At 39.3% G+C, this 25,621-nt stretch overlaps 1 protein-coding gene and 1 long non-coding RNA gene across 2 annotated transcripts; one reads left to right on the top strand and one right to left on the bottom strand.

Annotated features, from left to right (window-relative positions):
• Positions 1 to 237: 237 nt before the first annotated feature.
• On the top strand, positions 238 to 6,936 carry LOC109216824 (gibberellin 2-beta-dioxygenase 8-like). The gene is made up of 5 exons (XM_019381022.1): positions 238 to 352; positions 671 to 756; positions 2,956 to 3,419; positions 5,548 to 5,869; positions 6,459 to 6,936. Exons 2-5 carry the CDS (start codon positions 697 to 699, stop codon positions 6,696 to 6,698), a joined length of 1,086 nt encoding a protein of 361 aa, XP_019236567.1. The 5' UTR covers positions 238 to 352; positions 671 to 696; the 3' UTR covers positions 6,699 to 6,936.
• On the bottom strand, positions 2,046 to 3,384 carry LOC109216825. Its single transcript, XR_002066557.1, has 2 exons — positions 3,313 to 3,384; positions 2,046 to 2,605 (listed from the first exon to the last, which is right to left on the bottom strand). It is a non-coding gene; the product is annotated as an uncharacterized LOC109216825 (long non-coding RNA).
• Positions 6,937 to 25,621: the final 18,685 nt, after the last annotated feature.

The raw sequence follows: 25,621 nt of genomic DNA, 5'->3' as shown, positions 1-25,621 counted from the left end.
TACAAGAAGTCATGGATAATATGGGTAACCCATATTATCCGTCGGTTAACCCGTTTTTTATCCGTATCATATATGGGTCGGGTCGGATAATTGATCCGTTTTTTCATTAACCGTTTTCGACCCCAACCATATCCGACCCGACCCGCCCGTTTGCCCCTCCTACTCTTGATATTTCCAATTAAGTCCTTCTTTTCCCTATAAAAATATCCACCTCTCCAATCTTTCTGGACTGCAAAATAAACCTAGCTTAGCCACCAACCCATGAACAAGACCTTCTTAATCTTCTCAAACTCTTCTTAGTTTTCTTCATTTTCTTTTATTTCTAATATTTGCTTCCTTGGTGCTTACTCTGGTATGTGAACAGCCTCTTGTCTTTGTTTTCTAAACTTTATTACTTCGTCTGTTACAAACTTCGATCATGAAATTAATTCTTTATTAAGAAAGTTTTGGACTCTTGCGTTGCCAACTTAGATGATGAAACTCTTTATTACCTTTGTGTGGTCCTAAAGTCCGAATTATACTCTTTTTAATAATCATGCGATTTTCTTTTATCTTATTATCACTTTCTGCATTACCATGCAAGTAGCTAATTATCTATTTTTTTCCCCTTCATTTTGTAATCTGTTCATATATACTAGTAATAGTTTGGATTATTCCTTTTATTACACAGGTTAAATGTACCATTAAACTCAGGACATGCTCCTTGTAAGAAAAGTTATGGCGAAGTCTAGGAAACTCTCACAGCAGGCCAACCAAGTAAGTCAGTAAGAAAAATGATTACACCAAATTTTCAGCATGAGATGCACCTCCTTCTGCTCAATTCCTTTAATTTCTGACTTCTTTTAAGAACGAAGACTTACTCTAAAACAGTAATTTTTTTTTTTTTTTTGTTGAAGAATACCTGTGTTTATGACAGACTAGTAAATTTTGCAAAACAATACTCCCTCCGTTTCAAATTAGATGGGGTACTTTTACTTTTAGTCTGTTCCAAAATAAATGATACATTTCTAAATTTGGAAATAATTCAACTTTAAACTCTTCATTTTTCCCATTTTACCTTGAATGATAAGTTTTTATAACCACACAAATGTCATAGCTCTACAAAGCTTTTAGTCCTTAAGCTTTTAAGACCACAAATTTTAAAAGTTCTTCTTTTCCGTTCGAGTCAAACTTCCTCGTCTAAATTGAAACGGATGGTGTATTTCTTAATCCGCCAGCATTCGTTATATTAGTGTTACGTTGATATGGTCTAGCTGCTCATGAGTCATGAGGTCAAGTATTGGCTTCTTGGCCATATTTCAGTGCAAGACTGGAGGAGAGCTTTTACCTTGTTAAGATCGATATATATGATCATAGGACTTTAATAATTGTGTCATAGCTTTAATTAATAATAGGAGTAGTTCGTTCAATGAAAAACTTGTATGCTATGACCAAGCAGGTACATCAATAATTAACCTGCATAATAGGAGTAACTTTTTCGATTCAAATAAAAATTATGTTTTGGAATATTATTGATCGAACTAAACAATGACTGATCAGTGATACATAGCATCAAATAAATTGAAAATGAAAGTACAATGACTAATAAGTAGTGTATTTTCACCTCTTAGCTTACGAGAATGAATCTGTCTAATAAATCTCTGCCACACTTCAAGGCGGCTTTACATATGAACAAGGCAAATATTGAAGCAGTATCAATCAAGTACAATTATTGACTACTGTACTAGCCTGCTACTGCTAGCTTGTGTGGTTCTCCCTTCCAATTGATTTACACAGCTAGCATTATATGTATCATCAGACGATTATAGTGATTAATAGTTAATATATCATGATGGGTCTGATCGATCACCAAACCCTAAGTTAAAGGCAGCCCGGTGCACTAAGCTTCCGCTATGTACGGGGTCCGAAAAAGGGCCGGACCATAAGGGTCTATTGTACGCAATCTTACCATGCATTTTTGCAAGAAATTGTTTTCACGGCTTGAACCCATAACCTCCTGGTCACATGGCAGCAACTTTAATTTACCAGTTCCTGATCACCCTAGGTTACTGAAGAATAGTCCTCACTTATTCGTGATGACCAAATAAGATAAGTAAGTTTTTACCGAACTGATAATCATGCTGCAATTTAAAGCTTAAACATTTTTCATAATCCAAATATAAAGATTAACCCTTACCTAACTCCCTTCCACTCTCCAGAACATCCCAGGTGAAAAAAAGGAAGGAAAACTTTTAGAAAGGGAAGAGGCTAGCTATAGGTAGTTCAAGATCAATAAAGCATGTTTGTAAACATGAGGGGTCGTGGACAAAAGGCAGCCTGGTGCCCTAAGTTTCCGCTATGCGCGGGATCCAGGGAAGAGCCGAACCACAAGAGTCTATAGTGTCGTGGAAAACCATGTAAATCAATATATATATATATATATATATATATATATATACCGATTTTTCAGAAACATGCCTACTTTAATTTTGATATGTAATTAAATGGGTCCCTGTTGTTCGCTGCTCATTGCACAAGGTTAATTTCCTGCTCCCTCATCGTCCTCCTTCCTACGTAGAGGACAGGTATCTTTTTTGTCTCCACGGTCATTGAAACCGGCCATGACCTAAAAAGATATTGAATCAGATGTTAGTTCACAGAAGCTGGAAAAGAAAGAGAAAAGGGGAAAAACCTCTTCCTCCTCTTCTTGTTCATCTTCTCTACTCCTTTTTTCTTTTTGGTCCCTAATATTTGCCAATTAACAAAAGTGGATGCTATACGGTAACACCACTGTATAACAGTATTGCTATATAACAGTTATTCACTATAAAAGCCAAGTTCTTTATGGAACCAATTTTTATGCTATGCTATAACAGAAAAAAAAATCCGAAACAAATGAGGTTGTTATAAAGAGGTTTGACTGTATTTACAAATAAGGTGCTCTTAATGAACATCGATCATCCTTTTCTTTTTCAGAAATTAGGTATGGGAGAATCGCCTGATCCTCCTTTTGAGGAGACATACAAGAAACTTTTTGACGACATAAGAATCGGAAAGGCTTCAAACATTAATTACCACAACCTCTTTGTTGTAGAGGAATGCGAGTTGCCATTGATAGATCTTGAGCTATTAAATGGAAAAGAATTTGAGAGGGAAGAGTGCAAGAGAAAGATAGCTAAAGCTTCAGAAGAATGGGGTTTTTTCCAAGTGGTGAACCACGGAATTTCGAATGATATATTGACAAAAATGAGAATGGAGCAAATCAAGCTTTTCAAGAAACCATTCCATGAGAAAATGAATGAAAAGAATCACAAATTCTCCAAAGGAAGTTACCGTTGGGGAACTCCTTCAGCTACTTGCCTTCAACAACTTTCTTGGTCCGAAGCTTTCCACGTTCCTCTCACTGATATCTCCAATTCAAGTTATTTAAGCAGCCTCAGGTATTAAAAGTACTATTTAAATTGTTAGCTTTGATATCTCTCTCTCTCTTTCTGTGTTTCCACTTTGCATTATATGTGTACTGAAGGAGAGGTGGTTGTGTCACTTTGTGCATGCACTCTTTGAGTAGTTGTGCAATAAACATAGAAACAGCATCAGCACCACATGTTATACCAAACTAAGACAAGTACTTCCCGTACAATTATGCTTCATTGTAGTATTATTGTTTAAAGTTTACGATGGTGTAAAAACTATTTACACAATTAGGTCGAGTATAACTAAGGGAAGTATAGAACGTCGAGTATGAGGTAATTATAGGTTAATCCGTGATAACAGTAACAAGTAATACTAACAATAACAACATCATATATATACCCAATATGATCTTATTAGTGGGGTCTGGAGAAGGTGGAGTCCATGCAGACCTTATCCCTACCTTGTGTGAGGTAGATAGGTTATTTTCGAGAGACACTTGACTAAAAAAAATATTTTCAAAACAGGTTAAAAAAATAAGAGACATTACATACTATACCTTGTTATATAATGGGAGTAGTTGGCTTCCAATAATGTGTTCTAAAAGTAGGTTCCAACTTGACATCATTTTGGATCCTAAACTAGCCTTCATCTCTTTTATAAGTAGTTTCCTACTTTTAGAAATTCTGGGAGTTGCCGACTCAGAGAAATGTGAATCATCTTAGGAAGTTTATTAATTGAAAAACTTTTGTGGTAGATGGTTATGGCATTTTGGGAAATATGTCTAAGTTCTCAACTTCTTGTCCTCATAATGTTGGACCAGGTGATGACGTTAACCATTAATTGACGATAATATTCAAATAGTGTATGATTATTATAAGTAGGTCAGTTTTAAGGAGAGAAAGACCAATGGCCCTTTCAAATTCAAGGTTGTCCTGCATAGGGATGGCAATGGGGCGGTGCGGGGCTGGGCGGGTTTGAATGTTAGTGGGCGGTGCGGGTTTGAGATTTTTCGGTTGCGGGGCGGGTTCAATTTTTAAATTTAAAAAAAAAATATGCGAGGCGGGTCGGGTCGCGGGTGGGGATTTAATTTTAAAAGGCTGAATAATATTATATTAATATACAGACGACCACAACAACAATTTTCATGTGGTCAAACACGAATTTGCAGCTTAAGAATTACCTTAGACATTGTTCATGGAATAATTCAAATTTTCATTTCTACGAGTTTTTTGGACTAGATTTATTTTCATTTCCTAATAGTTGTCTTGAGTGGTGGCTAATTAAGTTACTTTGTGGTAATTACTTAGATCGAAGTTGCTTCTCCTTTTGGATTTTTCGTTTTGTCCAGAAATAAGCATTAACTATATTGATCTTTGGAGAATTGATTTACGTACCACTTTTATTAGCAATAAGAAACTTAAATTAGAGAACATAATACATCATATTTGTGTAAACTATAATCTTCGAAGTATCGATTTGAATACCACTTTAATTAGCATTAGCAACTTAAATTAGAGAACATATATACATTATTTTAATTTAGGTGTTTAGAACCAAGTACTCACGAGTGCCATTATAAGTTGGCAGACATACCGAGTTCTTTCTTGATTTATAGATGTGGGTTACGTTTTCTAAACCTGTTTCTATTAAATGATTGACATATTTCTGTAAAAGATGACTCTTCAATATTCTCTAATTCTATGCCTGCTTATCCAATGCTTGAAGAGATTTATGTATTCACCTCATTCCAGGTAGAAAAAGAGCTAATTCATCAAATCAAAAGAGTAAAAAGACAAGTCCCCTGTGAATGTTGTCTTTGACTCAAAAGATCCTAAATATGGTGAGACATATTTTTTACACTATCACCCAAAAAAATCTACATATAATCATTATGAGTTGAAGTTATATTATATTAACGGTATAAAAATATTTATGTTATCATGTCAGTACTTATCAAGTAATTACATGTAATCTCTATATATGTTGGGTATTAATCAGTAACTAGATAATTAATACTAGTATATTATAATAGGTTAAACTACAAATAATTACATCATCAGTGCATATAATTACACCATTGACTGTCTGCTTGATATTGATAAATCAATGCCTTGGATTCAAGTCCTTACCTTTTTAACCCTTTGATGAACTCAGCTCCACAATGGAACAGTTTGCGACAATTCTGTCTGAATTAGCACATAAATTGGCAAGAATATTGTCGGAGAAAATGGGATATAAATCGAAATATTTCAGAGAAACATGTTTGCCAAATACTTGTTACCTTCGGATGAATAGATATCCAGCATGCCCTATTTCCCCACAAGTCTTTGGATTAATGCCACACACTGATAGTGACTTCCTCACAATATTGCACCAAGATGAGATTGGAGGGTTGCAGTTAGTAAGAGATGGCAAATGGATCTCTGTTAAGCCCAATCCTCAAGCACTTATCATCAACATTGGAGATTTGTTTCAGGTAATTACAAATCAATTTTACTTGATTTCGGTGCATTTTAACTTGTTATAACATGTCATTTGTTTTATTTTATACATATATAAGACCATGGCAATATGCTTTAGTTAGGTTAGTACTACGTTTACTTTAGGTTTTATTCTTTCAGGAAGCCTTTTAGCTCTATCAGAGATTTTTATGCAGTAGTAATATAAAGACCTTTTAGTACTCTTTATTTTATATTCTGTATAATGATGGCCTGAGATGAATTTAAATGGAGAATTATGGTGAATTGAGGATTTATATAGCTCACTCCTACTTGTTTGGGATTGAGGCGTTGATGTAGTTGTTGTATTACCGAATTAGGCTTATTATATATAGAACTAATTGTTGATGTAGGTCATTTGAACATGATGATGTAAAAAGAATTACTGTAAGATTTGGAGGTTAATTAAACTCAAAAAAAATTCCTTTCAAATACTTTGACATCAGTAACCCATTTAGACTTTCTTCAGCAATGAAGATAAACATACTGAGAATTCCCATCTCTTCTGCATAAAATCTATGGGAATCTTCTGTTATAATATTCACTCAAGTTTCCTTATATATGTAGGCCTGGAGCAATGGTGTGTATAAAAGTGTAGAGCACAGGGTTGTTACTAATAAAGCAAAAGAGAGATTCTCAACTGCATTTTTCTTGTGTCCATCCTATGATACTGAAATACGGAGTTGTTTTGAGCCTCCTGTTTATAGAAGATTTACGTTTAGAGAATTCAGACAACAAGTCCAAGAGGATGTCAAGAACTTTGGTTATAAAGTAGGTCTGCCTAGGTTTCTTGTATCAAGTCACTAAACTCAAACAAGTTTGTAGTAATTATGCATATATGGTCACATAAAAATGCATATATGGTCACATTTGACCTTTTAAATAGTTTATAGGAAAAAAAAGTAGTACATGTCAATTTTTCTCTTTTTGAGTTTTAATTTAGAAGAGGTTCATATTGTATACTCCCCATGTAAGTATTACGTTGTACCATTTAAGCATGTAATGAGTGTGAGCTAATAATACTTTATAAATTTTAATAATACTATATAGATATTATTCTTGCTTTATGATGGGGAATTACAGCTTCTTTTTTCTTTTTACTTTTCTCATTTTTCTTAACCAATTTCAAAAGTACTTAGAATTAAGAAACAAATAACAAGAACGAAAAGTTGTAGACAGACGGATATGGGCTATGACGCCCAAGGTGGTTCAGTAGCCCATTAATGCCGGAGAAAACTACCTCTATACCCTCTCAAAATTTTAATAGCCCATGTTTTTTTCCAATTGACACGAAATGGCCCTCCGGCCCAAATATATTACATCTAATAGCCCGAAATGTCTATTTTATATATTTTTTGTATAGTGACAGTCTATTTTGTATATTTTTTGTATAGAGACAGTTTATTTGTATTTTTTTGCATAGTGACAGTCAATTGTATACAAATTATACAATGACAGTCTATTTTGAATATTTTTTATATAGTGACAGTCTATTTTGTATATATTTTGTATAGTGACAGTCTATTGTATATAAATTGTGTAGTGACAATCTATTTAGTATATTTTTTGTATAGTGACAGTCTATTTTGTATATATTTTGTATTATGAAGACTATGCATGAGATAAGAAATTAAAATTTAAAAAGCAAAGTACTTCAAAAAATATACTAAAATCTATTTTTGGAAGTTGGAAGGACGAAGGCAGCAACTGCAGAAATGGACGCTATAATCCACGTTTGAAATTCCAAATTCCAATTCCCAAAACCCACCAAGCAATTCCAGTCCTCTTTCTCCCTTCTTCTCCCCTCTCACTTCGATCTAGGACCCATTTTCCTTCCCCTTTTCTCCTAAACCCTAATTTCAAACCCCCCAAATCTCTATACATATATCAGTTCAATTCATTTCACACACATATAGTGTGAGAATGCACGGTAGAAAATATTATTGATATTATTCTCATATGTTAAACATGATACAATGAGCCATATATATATATATATATATATATATATATATATATATATATATATATATATATATATATACACACACACACACACACACATAACATGTCCTACTCCTAATATATATGAGATTAGGGTTATTTACTACTATTTACATAACTATTCTAACACTCCCCCTCAAGCTGGTGCATATAAATCATATGTACCAAGCTTGTTACATACGTAGTTAATACGAGGTCCAGCGAGGGACTTGGTGAAAATATCTGCAAGCTGATCATTCGACTTCACAAACTTTGTAGCAATATTTCCCGAGAGTATCTTTTCCCTAACAAAGTGACAGTCAATCTCAATGTGTTTAGTTCTCTCATGGAACACTGGATTTGATGCAATATGAAGAGCAGCTTGATTATCACACACAAGTCCCATCTGACTAATCTCGCAAAATTTCAACTCCTTGAGCAACTGTTTGATCCAAATTAGCTCACATGTCGCCATAGCCTGTAACGACCCGACAGATCGTTTTGAGCCCTAGCGCGCTGTTCGGTAGTTCGAGGCCATGAGCAGCTTCAATTCAGGCATTATGACTTGTACGCATGGTTGGAATTAAATTTCGGGAAGTTCGGAGTTGACTTGGAGATGAAATTCTCATTTCGGAAGCTTTAAGTTGAGAGAATTGACTAGGACTGTATTTCAGAGTAAACAACCTCGGAATCAGGATCTGAAGGTTCCGGTAGGTTCGTATGATGATTTCGGACTTGGTCGTATGCCTGGATCGGGTTTTGGGTGACCCGGGAGCATTTTGGCGCCAATTGTGGAAGTTAGCATTTTGGAGGAAATTTCATAAGTTTGGGTTGAAGTGCATTCGGTGTTATCGATGTCTGTTTGGGACTCCGAGTCTGGGAGTAGCTCCGTATAGTGATTCTGGTGTTGGGAGCGTGATCGGAAGTGAATTCGGAGGTCCGTGGGTCATTTTGGAGCCATTTGGCTAAGGATGGAAATTTGAAGGTTTTTGAGAAGTTTGACCGAAAGTGGACTTTTTAATATCGAGGTCGGAATCCGATTCCGAAAGTTGGATTAGGTCCGTAATGTCGAATATGACTTGTGCGCAAAATTTGAAGTCAATCGGACGTGATTTGATAGGTTTAAACATCGAAAGTAGAAGTTTGAAATTCTAAAGTTCATAAAGTTTGGATTGGGGGTCGATTCGTTTTTAAGCGTTGTTTGATATGATTTGAGGCCTCGAGCAAATCCGTAATGTGTTTTCGGATGGGTTGATATGATTGGTTGGGGTCCCGGGGGCCTCGGGTGGATTTCGGGTGGTTAACGGATCGAAAATGGAATTTTCGAAAGGCTGAAGCTGCTGGTTGCTGGTATAACTGCACCTGCGAGACTTGGGCCGCAGGTGCGGAGCCGCAGATGTGGTTTGGATCAGAAGTGAAGGGACCGCAGATGCGGTCAAGCAGCCGCAGAAGCGGGACAGCACTTGCGGCGGTCGAGTCGCAGAAGCGGAAAGGAGGGCCTGGTGAGAGAACCGCCGGAGCGGTAGGAGAGTGCCGCACCTGCAGAACCGCAGAAGCGGTCAAGGGACCGCAAGTGCGGAAGTACTGGAGGAGGAATGGTTCTTTTAAAATCGGGGGTTTGGTCATTTTCCCCTATTTTTCATTGGGTGTGGACGATTTTGGAGAGCTTCAAGTGGGGTTTTTCACCATCAACGACAAGGTAAACTAATCCCATCCATTTCGAGTTAAATATATCGAATATGTATGGATTTTAGCATGTAAATTGGTAGAAATTTGGGGGTTTGAGGAAAACCTAGAAAATTGATATTTTTGGAATTTGACCATGATTTTGGGTATGAAATTGAGAGTAAATTATATATTTGAGTTCGTGGAGTTATGGGTAAGCTTAATCTTCGAAAATTTTCGGAATCCGGGCAGGTGGGCCCGAGGGCGTTTTTCTCTACTTTTCTATCGGGGTTAGGAATTTTTATAAATTGGATTAATATGAGTAGTTTATCGTATATTAATGGATTTGCATAATCATTGTCTAGTTTTGGAGCACTTAGCATCGATTCAAGTCTTCGGAAGGGCGTGGAATGCCGGTTATGGATCTTCGGAGCGAGGTGAGTCTCCTTTCTAACCTTGTAAGAGGGAATTGTCCCCATAGGTGAAATAATTGGTTACCTGCTCCTATTTGTGGGGGCTACGTACGCACGAGGTGACGAGAGTCCATGCGTAGCTACTAATATGTGTAAGTCCGGGTAGTCTAGGACCCAAAAACATGCTATACTTGGAATAATTGTAATCTTATTGACAATTGAATTTCTTAAATCCTATCGAACTGGTAAATGAATTTCTAAGAGGATTAAACTTTATTTTCTTGAATCATTAAAAGAGAATTGGCTTCTAATGGGATAAATGTTCCCCGTAAAAATTTTAATTTGCTGTTTGAGCATGTATTTCTATGTGTGGCTGCGTCGCATGTATGGTATGCGAGCAGGGTGATTGTTTACTTAAATTTGACCGCTCGCATGTATGATTCACGAGCGGGGTAATACATGCATCTATGGTTCGGGCCGCTCGGCCCTCGGCAGTGCACATTTTATATTTATGTTGGATCGGGCCGTACGACCTCAGCATGAGTTGCGCATGTTTGAATTGCTTGGCTTGAGATTTATTGATATTGCCATTTGCTCTCCCCGACTTGAGATAATTGTTAATTAATGGATTATGAATCGGAGACTTTTGATAAAAAGGAACTTTTACCTGTTTAGTAGTTCATTTGAATCTACAGTTGTCCTTAATAAATTCGTGAGTCATCGCTTTAGTAATATTATTATTTGACCATTAGTAAGTGTCGAAGTTGCCATCTCGTCTCTACTTCTTCGAGATTAGGCGGGATACTTACTGAGTACACGTTGTTTTCGTACTCATGCTACACTTTCTGTGCATTTTGTTGCACAGGTACAGGTATTTCTATTGGCCCATTGGGCATAGCAGCACGGGCGACCCGGAGTCTAGGTGAGCTGTATTTCCTCGAGGCGACCCGTAGCTAGTATAGTCTCTCTCAGAATTGTATTTACTTACTGTCCATTTGTGTTCCGGACAGCTGTTGTACTTTATTCAAATTCTTAGAAAATGCTCATGCACTTGTGACACCGGGTTCTGGGATGGTTATGAAGTATTTTGTATTAATTGCTTATCATTTAAGTTGAATTGAAGTGATTATCTTTTTATTTGTAAATTTAGAGGAAATCATAGATTTCAAGAGTATTAAAACGAGAATTTACTTAAGTAATTTGGTTGGCTTGCCTGACGGTGGTGTCCGGCGCCATCACGACCCTTAGTGGATTTTGGGTCGTGACAACATGGTATCAGAGCACTAGGTTCCCGTAGGTCTCACGAGTCATGAGCAAGTCTAGTAGAGTCTCGCAGAATGGTATGGAGACGTCTGTAGTTATCCTCGAGAGGCTGCAGGAGTGTTAGGAGTACTTCCCTTCTTGATTCCGCATCGTGCGATTTGATCCGTGGAGGCTATGCCTTTAATTCCTTCCTATTCAATCTTATGCGATGCAAACCGCTTGTTATAAATCGAGAATTGAAGAATTGTAATGGTACTACCGATTTGGTGCGGGATCTTTCTCCCTACATAGTTGTCTAAGCTATTATCGTCGCCTTGTGGAAGGATGTGCTATTGTTTCAGCTTAGTAGCGGTACTTCTGAGAGCTCTGAGGCTAGGCACAAGTTGCCATGATGCTATGAACGATTGTTCCGCAGTATTGATATGATGGTAGGATGTTTGCTTATGTGTCGGGGCAGTGAATGACTTGAATGGAGGTTTACTCAGTGCATGATCTAGAGATTCGGCATTTTATTCCTGGCAGGGGAAAGGTAACCGGACTAAGAATGGTCAGATGTGGGCTAGTGGAGTAACGAGACTTGTTATTTGCGAGCGTGGTGGAGTTTTCTTCTATGAGGAGGTGTCGTCATCCTAATTGAAAGTACTCAATTCGTCGGTGTTACGATCTTCTACAATTCGCCTTTGGGGTAAGATATTGTGTAATAGTATTGAAGATGTGGCTGTCAGATATCGCGGGGTGCGGTGGTTTAGGATTGAATTAGTGTTTCTAATGTCGACGGTTCGAGAAAGATGACCTTTGGAAAGGTTTAAAGTTAGCAGCAATTGTGGGTTCAAGTGCCACGAAGATAGATTTTATTTAATGCAACAACTGAGTAGCAAAGGATGAGGAAGGACATGTAGGGAGTGTCAGGCGGTGGTTAAAATTTCTAGAAGGCCAGGTATAAGAAGCAAAGTCGATTAGTCGACTAAAGGGGGTGAGTTTCGCCAAAGTGGGAGAGTTTGGAGTGATTTGGAAAGTTTTAGTGACTGGTGATTTGGGCCTACGGGTTAATTTGAAGTATGGGCTATTATGCAGCAGGAGATGTGATATAATGGGAAGGAGCTGCTTGAAATGAAGAAGGATACAACCTAACTTTGAGTTGGAAGGATGTTGCCGCACACTTAATTGATGTCCACGAGAGGTGAATGGACTTGTGCAGCTAGAGAGTGAGCTTGGACTCAGGATGGGTCATTAATGTCGTGGTGATGGCACTCCGTGTAGCAATGTTGGAAGACGTCGGCACGCAAACCCCACAGGTGGGTTATCTCCAGTAAGCGGATCAGCGGTTGTATGGTTGGCGAAGCTTTTGCGAAAAATTCCGTTGGTTATACAGCAAAGAGATCGGTCGTGCGAATGTGGTTGATGATTCAGAGTACAAAAAAAGGGTTTTACAGAAAGATTCCGAGAATGTTGCCGCTTGATGGCGGAAGGTTATGTCAAGATGAGATAAAGAATACCGGTGAATTCCAGAGATTGTGTATCAGTGGCTTCAAGCTAAGTGGGAGAGTCCCACCGCCTACGATGGGTTGCATGGTTAACTACTTGCGAGGTTTCTGGCTATTAGCATATTGATGGGCCATTTCAGCTACAGAAAGAACATAAGTGATAATTTGAGCAAAGGAATTGTTAAAGGTATGCTATGGTTGGCCTTATTGGCTCACGTTCAGACTTGGGGAAGGATTCAGGATTTATGCCTTGTATAGATACGGGTTTCAAGGGAAATGATTCTGCCGGGTGCTTCGTCGAGAGGGTATTCATGTGCTAGGAGATTTATGGAATTGATTATATTCGGGGCCAAGTCAGAGCGGGTGGCTCTCAACAACGGTCCTAGTGGATTCAGGGGGGAAAAGCGTGGTGCTTAATGACTGCGAGCCTATAGGTACGGCTAAGAATCGAGCTTTGTAGCAGCTTATGAGGAGAGGCACAGGATGATCTATGACATTTGAATTGCGGTGCAGCATTGGGAGGTACGAAATGGTTCGTGGGATTTGAGACAACATGGTCTCGTGAGTCAAGGTCACTCGGGATGAGTGCGGATGGAGTGTGTTATGTGTTGAAGGGAGTTATTATTATTTCTAAGTCAATCAAGAATTAATTTGGAAGAAGATAGATTGGTTAGCCATAGTTAAATTGGCATATTGGTGGTAATGATCAGTTCCTTCAACGTGATCAAGTTATGCAAGTGATTTGTGACGGCACGTGTGAGGTGTCGACCGCCCTAACAGATGTTATTCAGAAGTATCCCATTGTTATGGCCTGTCATGTGTAGGCGGATCCCGGAAGGGCTATGGTGGCTCAGACCACTACTTAGAGATTTGCATATTCTAAGGTTATGAGAATTTACCTGCGTGTTTCTATGGTTCTCCTAAAGTGAGTTAAGTGAAAAGTTTTCAAATGATGAAGTGTTAAACTATTTGTGGTTCCAGAGTTATGATGAAAATCGTGTTCTATCGTATATTGGCGTGTTGGGTGCAGTGATGGGCATGTAAGTTGAAGTGAGGATCAAGATTGCAGTTTGATGTTGACATGGATGTCACGAGCTCGGATGAGCAGGAAGGTAGTTTCGATGTCTAAAGTAAGTTGGTATTGTCTTCAGCGTCACCTGAGATTGGTGTTTTGTGAAAAAGTCTTTGCATCCTGGTTAAGGATTCTTGGTCGCTCTTTGGCGTTAGTGCGGTCGGCGGTCTAGATGTACAGACCTGTTATCTGTCACGGGAAGGTTGTATAAGTGTGGCATGTAGTCACTTGATTGGTTGAAGAGTTAAACCAAGTAGGAAGATTGTGGTAATATCGCTAATTTGAGTATGGATGCCTGGAGGGCACTCAATTTATTGGGTTGTGGACTGTGGAGGATTACTCCGGTTATGATGATTGACCTTATGTGTTATGAGAAAAAGGGGAGTATTTATGGGCCTTTGAGATGTTATTATCCTAGTTCAGTGCGATCAGAACCAACTTGAGGTCCGCGAAGGGGTTTAAATGTGAATATGGGCTTTATATCAGGATAGATGTGTTCATTTCAGTAAGGCGCTCCTTGTGGAAGAGCATTCAGAGTGTTATTTCGTCGTGAGTTATTTCAAGTAATGATATATTGCGCTGTGTGAGCTGTGAGACGGCTTGGTGAACTGCTTATGTGTTGAGGTTTCGCGTAGAGAGAATGTTATATGAGCTAAATGGCTCTTGAGATTCAGATCATATATCGCACCCCAGTTGTGCTTGAGTTTTGTAGCCTATGGCACTATGTGTCTCCCCAGGGATGGTATTATGCACTTAGCGTGCTGGTGACCGATATTCGGCATTTTGTTGTAATGAGCAATTTAGCTCGATGTATATTTCCTTATGTGAAATCTATGTGTGGATCGGGTGGCACGCCGCCATGGGTATGTTATTTGGACCAGGTTGCACATCGCAACAGCGAGACGTTGAGTACAGTTTCCCGTATCCGTTTTATGCGTTTTGTTTCCTCTTTTCCTGAGAGGAACTTATATTAGCTGTACGCCCGCGTCGCATGTATGATTCGCGAGCGGTGTAATTGGAATTCCTTTTCAGAGTTCGTCTTCCTTTTTTATCGCGTTTGAATTGGTAGCCTATTGGCATATTGCGACATCATATGAGACTTTTGACCATGTCCGAGGTGGCTTATTGCCTGAGCAGTTCGTACCGGGTGAGACGAGATCATTGGACTTAGGATCAGTGCAATCTGAATATATGAAGTATATTAAGGAGCAAAGACCATTATTTGGTTCAGAAAGAGGTGATGGTTCTTGACAGGAGTATAGACCTATGAATCGTTGATTCGGCAGTTGGTTATGAATTTCTACACATCCCTTCCATCGTGGAGGCATTGCGAGAGTTGGAACAGGACTTATATAAGTCATGGGGTGCATTGTGAGCATCAGATTCGGGAAATGTCGACTATTATGATCAGAGAGTGTTATTATGGTCTTGTGAATTATGGGGTGCATGGTGTGAATTCAGCAAGGGTGTGCAGTCATGTTCTGGTACAGCGTATGGTAATTGATACGATGTTCATATGTTGAAAGCAGGCCTGGCAGAGAATTTCGGATGTTGAAACTGGGTTCCAAGGCTTATTTGCCTAAATGAAAGAGGTTATATTTAGATTTGATCGAGCTGATGTGCCTAACTGAGTTGTGGTAGCACGGGTAGGTGCACGAGGTATTAAGCAGTAATTCTAGACAACCCTAGCACAGTTCCTAGCACGTTCGAGGACGAACGTATGTTTAAGTGGGAGAGGATGTAACGACCCGACCGATCGTTTTGAGCCCTAGCGCGCCGTTCAGCAGTTCGAGGCCATGAGCAGTTTCAATTCAGGCATTATGACTTGTACGCGTGGTCGGAATTAAATTTCGGAAAGTTCGGAGTTGACTTGGAGAGGAAATTCTCATTTCGGAAGCTTTAAGTTGAGAGAATTGACTAGGATTAAATTTCAGAGTAAACGACCTCGGAATCGGGATCTGAAGGTTCCAGTAGGTTCGTATGATGATTTCGGACTTGGGCGTATGCCCAGATCAGGTTTTGGGTGACCCGAGAGCGTTATGGCGCCTATTGTGGAAGTTAGCATTTTGGAAGAAATTTCATAAGTTTGGGTTGAAGTGCATTCGGTGTTATCGATGTCCGTTTGGGACTCCGAGTCTGGGAGTAGCTCCGTATGGTGATTCTGGTTTCGGGAGCTCGATCGGAAGTGAATTCGGAGGTCCGTGGGTCATTTTGGAGCCATTTGGCTAAGGATGGAAATTTGAAGGTTTTTGAGAAGTTTGACCAGAAGTGGACTTTTTGATATCGGGTCGAAATCCGATTCCGAAAGTTGGAGTAGGTCCGTAATGTCGAATATGACTTGTGCGCAAAATTTGAAGTCAATCGGACGTGATTTGATAGGTTTAAACATCGAAAATAGAAGTTTGAAATTCTAAAGTTCATAAAGTTTGGATTGGAGGTCGATTCGTGGTTTAAGTGTTGTTTGATATGATTTGAGGCCTCGAGCAAGTCCGTAATGTATTTTGGGACGGGTTGGTATGATTGGTTGGTGTCCCGGGAGCCTCGGGTGGATTCCGGGTGGTTAACGGATCGAAAATGGAATTTTTAAAAGGCTGAAGCTGCTGGTTGCTGGTATAACCGCACCTGCGAGACTTGGGCCACAGGTGCGGAGCCGCAGAAGCGGCCAGAGGAGCCGCAAATGCAGTTTGGATCAGAAGTGAAGGGACCGCAGATGCGGTCAAGCAGCCGCAGAAGCGGGACCGCACCTGTGGCGGTCGAGTCGCAGAAGCGGAAAGGAGGGCCTGGTGAGAGAACACAGGAGCGGTAGGAGTGCCGCACCTGCGGAACCGCAGAAGCGGTCAAGGGACCGCAGGTGCGGAAGTGCTGGAGGCAGAATGGTTCTTTTAAAATCGGGGGTTTGGTCATTTTCCCCCATTTTTCATTGGGTGTGGATGATTTTGGAGAGCTTCAAGTGGGGTTTGTCACCATCAACGACAAGGTAGGCTAATCCCATCCATCTTGAGTTAAATATATCGAATATGTATGGATTTTTAGCATGTAAATTGGTAGAAATTTGGGGGTTTGAGGAAAACCTAGAAAATTGATATTTTTGGAATTTGACCATGATTTTGGGTATGAAATTGAGAGTAAATTATATATTTGAGTTCGTGGAGTTATGGGTAAGCTTATTCTTCGAAAATTTTCGGAATCCGGGCACGTGGGCCCGAGGGCATTTTTGTCAACTTTTCGATCGGGGTCAGGAATTGTTATAAATTGGATTAATATGAGTAGTTTATCGTATATTAATGGATTTGCATAATCATTGGCTAGTTTTGGAGCATTTAGCATCGATTCAAGTCTTCGGAAGGGCGTGGAATGCCGATTATGGATCTTCGGAGCGAGGTGAGTCTCCTTTCTAACCTTGTAAGAGGGAATTGTTCCCATAGGTGAAATAATTGGTTATGTTCTCCTATTTGTGGGGTCTACGTACGCACGAGGTGACGAGAGTCCGTACGTAGCTACTAATATGTGTAAGTCCGGGTAGTCTAGGATCCAAAAGCATGCTACACTTGGAATAATTGTAATCTTATTGACAGTTGAATTTCTTAAATCCTATCGAATTGGTAAATGAAGTTCTAAGAGGATTAAACTTTATTTTCTTAAATCATTAAAAGAGAATTGGCTTCTAATGGGATAAATGTCCCCCGTAAAATTTTTAATTTGCTGTTTGAGCATGTATTTCTATGTGTACCTGCGTCGCATGTATGGTACGCGGCAGGGTGATTGTTCACTCAAATTTGTCCGCGTCGCATGTATGATTCGCGAGCGGGGTAATACATGCATCTATGGTTCGGGCCGCTCGACCCTTGGCAGTGCACATTTTACATTTATGTTGGATCGGGCCGTACGACCTCGGCATGAGTTGCGCATGTTTGAATTGCTTGGCTTGAGATTTATTGATAATGCCATCTGCTCTCCCCGACTTGAGATAATTGTTAATTAATGGATTATGAATCCGGAGACTTTTAATAAAAAGGAACTTTTACCTGTTTAGTAGTTCATTTGAATCTACGGCTGTCCTTAATAAATTCGTGAGTCATCGCTTTAGTAATATTATTATTTGACCATTAGTAAGTGTCGAAGTTGCCATCTCGTCTCTGCTTCTTCGAGATTAGGCGGGATACTTACTGAGTACACGTTGTTTTCGTACTCATGCTACACTTGCTGTGCATTTTGTTGCACAGGTACATGTATTTCTATTGGTCCATTGGGCGTAGCAGCACGGGCAACCCGGAGACTAGGTGAGCTGTATTTCCTCGAGGCGACCCGCAGCTAGTATAGTCTCTCTCAGAATTGTATTTGCTTACTGTCCATTTGTGTTCCAGACAGCTGTTGTACTTTATTCACATTCTTAGAAAATGCTCATGCACTTGTGACATCGGGTTCTGGGATGGTTATGAAGTATTTTGTATTAATTGCTTATTATTTAATTTGAATTGAAGCGATTATCTTTTTATTTGTAAATTTGGAGGAAAATCATAGATTTCAAGAGTATTAAAACGAGAATTTACTTAAGTAATTTGGTTGGCTTGCCTGACGGTGGTGTCCGGCGCCATCACGACCCTTAGTGGATTTTGGGTCGTGACATAGCCATTGCTCGATATTCTACTTCTGCACTAGACCGAGCAACCATATTCTGTTTCTTGCTCTTCCAAGATACTAAATTTCCTCCTACTAAGACACAATATCTAGAAGTAGAACATCTATCAGAAGGTGATCCTGCCCAATCAGCATCTGAGTATCCAACAATCTGCTCATGTCCTCGATCCTCAAACAATAAACCTTTGCCTGGAGCTAATTTTATATACCGAAGAATGCGAACAACTGCATCCCAATGACTATCACACGGAGAATCCATAAACTGACTCACAACACTCACAGGAAAGGAAATGTCAGGTCTTGTCACTGTAAGGTAATTTAATTTACCAACCAACCGCCTATATCTTGCAGGATCGCTAAGAGGCTTCCCCTGTCCTGGCAGAAGTTTAGAATTCGGATCCATCAGAGTGTCAACAGGTCTAAAACCTGTCATTCTTGTCTCCTTAAGAATATCTAAGGCATACTTCCGTTGTGAGATCACAATACCTGAGCTAGACTGAGCGACCTCAATACCCAGAGAATACTTTAGTTTGCCCAGATCCTTAGTCTGAAAGTGTTGAAAGAGATGTTGCTTCAATTTAGTAATACCATCCTGGTCATTGCCGGTAATAACAATGTCGTCAGCATAGACCACCAGATAAATACAAAGAATCGAAGCAGAATGCCGATAGAATACAGAGTGATCAGCTTCACTCCGAGTCATTCCAAATTCCTGGATAACTGTGCTGAACTTACCAAACCAGGCTCGAGGAGACTGCTTTAGACCATAAAGTGACCGGCGCAAGTGACATACAAGGCCATGAGACTCCCCCTGAGCAACAAACCCAGGTGGTTGCTCCATATAAACTTCATCCCCAAGGTCACCGTGTAAAAAAGCATTCTTAATGTCCAGCTGATAGACGGGCCAATGGCGAACAATAGCCATGGATAGAAAAAGGCGGACTGATGCTATCTTAGCCACGGGAGAGAAGGTATCACTGTAATCGAGCCCAAATATCTGAGTATATCCCTTGGCAACAAGACGAACCTTAAGACGATCAACCTTACCATCCAGACTAACCTTGACTGCATACACCCAACGACAACCAACAGTAGATTTACCTGAAGAAAGAGGGACGAGCTCCCAAGTACCACTCGTATGTAAAGCACACATCTCGTCAATCTTAGCCTGTCGCCATCCCGGATGAGACAATGCTTCACCTGTAGACTTAGGGATGGAAACAGAGGACAAAGAAGATAGCAAAGCATAATAGGGTGATGACAAACGATGATAACTTAAACCGACATAATGGGGAATAGGATTAAGGGTGGTCCGTATACCTTTCCGAAGTGCAATTGGTGTACTAGGAAGAGACAAGTCCGCAGTAGGAGTAGGGTCAGGTGCAGGACGTGAATCAGCTGGGCCTGATGCTGGGCACGGACGATGATGATATGTCAATAGTGGTGTTCCCGTGGCGGGGAGTCTAGGAGAAGCCACACTAGACTCCGCAACGGTTGGAATGGGTAAGACTTCTGTGGCGGAAGGTGAAGGAGGAGCTATAGTAGACTCCTTAAAGGTCGGCATAGGTAAGACCTCAGATATATCAAGGTGGTCAGAATGGTCAGAAGAGGTAAAGAAAGGCTTAGACTCAAAAAATATGACGTCAGATGACATAAAGTACCTACGAAGATCAGGTGAGTAACAACGATATCCCTTCCGAACATGAGAATAACCAAGGAAGACACATTTGAGAGCACGAGGAGCTAACTTATCTTTCCCAGGGGCTAAGTTATGAACGAAACAAGTGCTTCCAAAAACACGAGGGGGAACAGAGTATAAGGGTGACTGGGGAAACAATATTGCATACGAAATCTGATTCTGAATGGGAGATGAAGGCATCCATTAACCAAATAACAAGCTGTGAGAACTGCATCGCCCCAAAAATGCAACATAACATGAGATTCAATGAGAAGTGTGCGAGCAGTCTCAATGATGTGCCTATTCTTTCTCTCTGCAACCCCATTTTGCTGAGGGGTATAAGGACAAGAGGTCTGATGAATAATTCCTTGAGAAGTCATAAACTGCTGAAATTGAGAGGATAAATATTTTAAGGCATTATCACTGTGAAAAGTGCGAATAGAAACACCAAGTTGATTTTTAATTTCAGCACAAAAATTCTGGAATATAGAAAAAAACTCAGAACGATCTTTCATTAAGAAAATCCAAGTATATCTTGAATGATCATCAATGAAACTAACAAAATAACGAAATCCCAAGGTTGAACTGACTCTACTAGGACCCCATATATCAGAATGAACTAAAGAAAAAACAGACTCTACATGACTCTCAAGACTACGAGGAAAGGAGGCTCGGGTATGTTTCCCGAGCTGACATGACTCACGCTCTAATGTAGATAAACTAGACAAACTAGGCACCATCTTCTGAAGCTTGGATAAGCTTGGATGTCCTAAACGTCTGTGAATGAGGTCCGGAGGATCTGTAACTAGACATGCCTTGGTGGAATTGAGTGAGTTAAGGTAGTAAAGGCCTTCTGATTCAAGTCCTGTTCCAATCGTCTGTCCCGTACTGCGGTCCTGCATAATAAAAGAATCATCAATAAAATATATACCACAATGGAGGGCACGAGTCAAACGACTAACAAATGCAAGATTAAAAGGACAGCCAGGGACATAAAAAATGGAATCTAGAGTGATAGAGGGTAGGGGACTCGCTTGCCCAACTCCTTTTGCTTTGGTTTGAGACCCATTGGCTAAAGTAAAAGTGGGAAGAGACTGTGAATAAGCAATATTTGAAAAAAGTGATTTATTATAGAGATATGAATCAGAAGCGGCTGAGTCCACAACCTATTGTCCAAGAGGACTAGACTGGGAAACACAAGCAAAAGAATTACCAGCAACAGAAGTATCAGTCTGAGCAACAGAGGCTACTTGTGGAGATGTCTGCTTACTTGCTCGATACTGGAGGAACTCATTATACTCCCCTTCAGATAAAGAAAATCCCTGGTAACTTGTAGTCTCGGTCTGAGCAATATAAGCATTTTTGGGTGGGCGACCATGTAAAGAATAGCACACGTCACGAGTGTGTCCAAGTTTATGACAATAAGAGCACTTGGGTCTAGATCTTCCAAAACGACCTCCTCCTCGTCTATTCTCTATAGTATGAGATGCCTGATTGTCCACTGTTTGGGATGAGAGAACAGATGAGTCAAGTGTCTGTGATGAGATCACGGGGTGACTTGGTGCTGCAGCAAGGCGAAGTAATCAAGAGAATAATTCATCAACAGTGGGGACAGTTGGACTAGCCAAAATCTGATCGCGTACTGAGTCAAGATCATTAGGAAGCCCAGCAAGAGTAAGAACTAGAAACATCTTTTGTCGCTGCTCTTGCGTTTTTCAATACTAGCAGAAACTGGCATCAACTTCTCAAATTCTTCCATGGCTGCCTGTACTTGTCCCAAGTAAGTAGACATATCTAATTCATGTTTCTTTAAATTTGTCATCCGCGATATCACATCATAGAAACGAGATATGTCATTAGTGTATAAAGTGCGAGCCTTTTCCCAAACCAAATAACATGTCTGGAATGGACAAAATAAGGGCATCAACTTGGAATCAATAGATCGCCACAGAATACTGCATAATTGAGCATCGATCTTCTCCCAAAGTGCTTTGGCCTTTTCATCTCCTTCACTAGACTTCGTGATTAGATGATCTTGAACACCTTGACCTTTACACCACAACTCAACAGACGAAGCCCAAGCTAAGTAGTTTGAACTTCCCATTAAAGGTTCTGAGGTAATCATATCACCGAAACTGCCAGAACCCGGGTTTTTAGACCCGAAAACATCGACTCCCAAAGACATCGTTGGATTGAAGTGAGGTCTATAAAATTATCACCAAATAACAGAAAGAATCAATTGAAAACTCGCTGAAACAGAAGAAGGAAACACTATTTTTGCCGGAAAATTACTGTAGCTGCCGGAAAAAGTCAGTGCAGTCGCCGGAAAAACTCAAAGTGGTCAGAATCAAACGAAAAAGGTATGGATAGAGTCGGAATTACTAGGCGATCTGACTGTCCAACTGGAAGTTTTTCAAAATATGGCCGGAACAGTGCTCACGCGCCGGCGCGTGGGGCGCGTGGGTCAGATCTCGCCGGAAAATTTCTTCCTTTTCCGGCGCGTGAGGGCGCGTGTACGTACGTTTTCCTGTGGGGGTTTACTGGGGTTTGGTCGCCGGAGCCTGAGGAGTCTTGTGGTGGTGTTGGTTTTTTGCACACACCAACGAAATTGATGTGATTACGGGCAAGCCTTCTAAGTCGCCGGAAAATTGCACGGCGATGAGGTCTTTCTTCCCTGAAGTCGCTGGAATGATGCACAACGATAGGTTTCTCACCAAAGCTCTGATACCATGTGAGAATGCATGGTAGAAAATATTATTGATATTATTCTCATATGTTAAACATGATACAATGAGCCCTATATATATATATATATACACACACACATAACATGTCCTACTCCTAATACACATGGGATTAGGGTTATTTCCTACTATTTACATAACTATTCTAACATATAGATATATAGAGCCAGGTTGAAAGAGAAAGGAAGGAAAATAGAGAGAGAAGGGTTGATGGCGGCGACTATAGAAGGACAAGATAGGGTTGCTCAACATTGGGTTTCCGTGATAGTTGGGTTTATCAATTTCGGTGGCTAGCCGCTAGAATTAGTTTTAGGCTATAAAATATATATTGTAATTTATGGCTACCAATTGTTAGTTTTTCCCGGAGGGCTAGAAGTGATAATAGCTCTTAATACTGGCCCTAAAATTTGGCCCATGAAGCTCAAGTAAAAAAAAGATAACATTACATAACTATCACATTTTAAAAAATATATTATAAATTTTTAGCATGAATTCTGGTATTACAGTTGTGGCAGGAAGATATTTATATTTATAGCACACAGTTCCATTAAAATAGGATATCAATTATTAATTCCTAAAAATAAGCAAATTGAATGAAAAGTGAATAGATCCTTTGTACAAAAATCACATCTTTTTGTTCTCACCATCTATTAGTTTTCCCTTTTTTTCTCTCTTCACCTTTCCTTCTTCACATTTTTTTCCCTTCTTAGTTTTGTTTTCCGAAGCCCACGTATCTTCTAAATTTGTCCCATTCGTTTTTTTTCCCCTTAATTGACTTTCTGAAGTTTTTCTTTTCCTTCTTTCTTCCTTTTCAAAAATTTTAGCTCTTGCATTTGATATTATTATACTGGATTTGTTGTTATTGTTATTGTTGTTTTTTAGCTCTTGCATTTGATATTATTATACTGAATTTGTTGTTATTGTTATTGTTGTTGCTTTTACGTTAATATATACAATAGGCATACATAAAAAATACAACATGAATTAATATAAAATATACAAAAAATTTACATATATATACATATATATATATATATATATATATATATATATATATAAATTGAATTTAACATATAAAATATATATTAAAATATATCTTATATTAGAGATGACGTATGTATACAAAAAGTATACATAAAAATACATCATGAATTAAGATTGCACTTGGCATATAAAATATACATTAAAAATACATCTTAAATTAAGATGGCACTAGACATTAAAATACACAAAATATATAAATAAAAATTGAAGTGGCACTTGATATTGTTGGTATATTTACGAAATATTTCTGGTATATTTCATACTTGATTAGCAATATATAGTTATACAAATGACAATATAATGGTATAATGTATCTCTTATCTCATGACGTTTACCAGTATTATTAAAAGAAAAACTTTCGAACTCTTCACCTACAGAAAAGGCTTGGAAGTTTTCAGCGCCTTTCAATAGGTTCATCCCTAAAAAGTAGATTATTTCGATCAGCACTAAAGCATTGGAATCAACATTTTTAATGGCATAGTTTAAATACGACTTTCCTGGTCTATAGGTCTAGCTGAAGCTAGCCGAGCTCGAGAGTTTTCTTATCTAGACTAGGATCCGCCCCCACTCACTTCCCCTATCAACCATCAGGGGTGAATTTAGTATGTTCAAGGATTCGGAGGCGAGTCCATAAATCCAATTTTTTTCCATTTCTTCTGCGTCTGTTGATGATGCTAAAGCGGATTTCACTTCAACGGGTACTGGTAGATTTCCACTTGCTTTCAAGGCTCCTTTAAAAGGGCATCTGCGTATATTTTTTTAGAAAATATTGTTCGTATATAATATAAAATGTATAATTTGGAAAAAAAAACTGATACATTACATATTCAATTTTGAGTATATAACTGATTTATTTATGGTATTGTGAGAATAATATATTAAAATCTCTTGTCCCTATAATTACTCTTCTTCCTATCTCATCGAATGTAACGACCCGACCGTTCATTTGAGCATTTGCACTTCGCTCGGTTGCTTGAGGGCATGAGTAGCTCCGTATGATGTATTATGACTTATGTGAATCGTCGGTTTTGATTTTCAGGTTATTCGGAATCGATTTGGAAGGATGATTCTCAGCTTGAAGCTTTAAATTTGAAAGGTTTGACCAAGTTTTGACTTTTTAGTATTTGACCTCGGATTGAATTTTTGATGGTTCCGTTAGCTCCGTTAGCTAATATGACCGCGGATGCGGAAGCGCTGGACAAAATGTTAAATACAAGGGTTCGCGATTTTGGCTTCATTTTAACATTTTCAAGCTCGGATTGAGGCGATTTTTAGAGCAATTCTTACCATATGAATTGGGGTAAGTGTTCTACACTCGGTCTTGGTTATATTTCATGAATCTATCTTCGATTTTAGCTTTTGGTTGATGAATTGAAAGAGGAAATTGGGGTTTTCCTAAAGTTTCATAACATGAATTTTTGAGTTTTGAACACCGATTTGGAGTCGGATTTGAGTGAAACTAGTATGGTTGGATTCGTAATTGAATGTGTTGTTGGATTTTTTAAGTTTTGTCGAGTTTCGAGGCGTGGGCCCGGGTGTGATTTTTGGCCGAATTGGGGATTTGACTTCGGATTCGATCTGTATCATTTGTAATTTCGATCTGTATCATTTGTATTTGCTTCCTTGGGTTTTATCTGATGTACTTGAGTTGGTTTTGGCTAGTGTTGAGCTGTTCGGAGGTCGCTACGCGCGTGATGGCATTCTTGGAGCATCGCTTGGCTTGCTCGGCGTCGGAATTGGCCGGTT

This window comes from Nicotiana attenuata, unplaced genomic scaffold (assembly GCF_001879085.1).
Source record: "Nicotiana attenuata strain UT unplaced genomic scaffold, NIATTr2, whole genome shotgun sequence".
NCBI lineage: Eukaryota > Viridiplantae > Streptophyta > Magnoliopsida > Solanales > Solanaceae > Nicotiana > Nicotiana attenuata.
The sequence above is the reverse complement of the archived record's forward strand: the minus strand, read 5'-3'. Positions and strand labels throughout refer to the sequence as shown.

Coding starts and splice junctions, on each gene's coding strand:
- LOC109216824 (XM_019381022.1), top strand. CDS start 697: ATGCTCCTTGTAAGAAAAGTTATGGCGAAGTCTAGGAAACTCTCACAG. Junction 3,420..5,547: donor AGTTATTTAAGCAGCCTCAG/GTATTAAAAGTA, acceptor TGATGAACTCAG/CTCCACAATGGAACAGTTTG. Junction 5,870..6,458: donor ACATTGGAGATTTGTTTCAG/GTAATTACAAAT, acceptor TTATATATGTAG/GCCTGGAGCAATGGTGTGTA.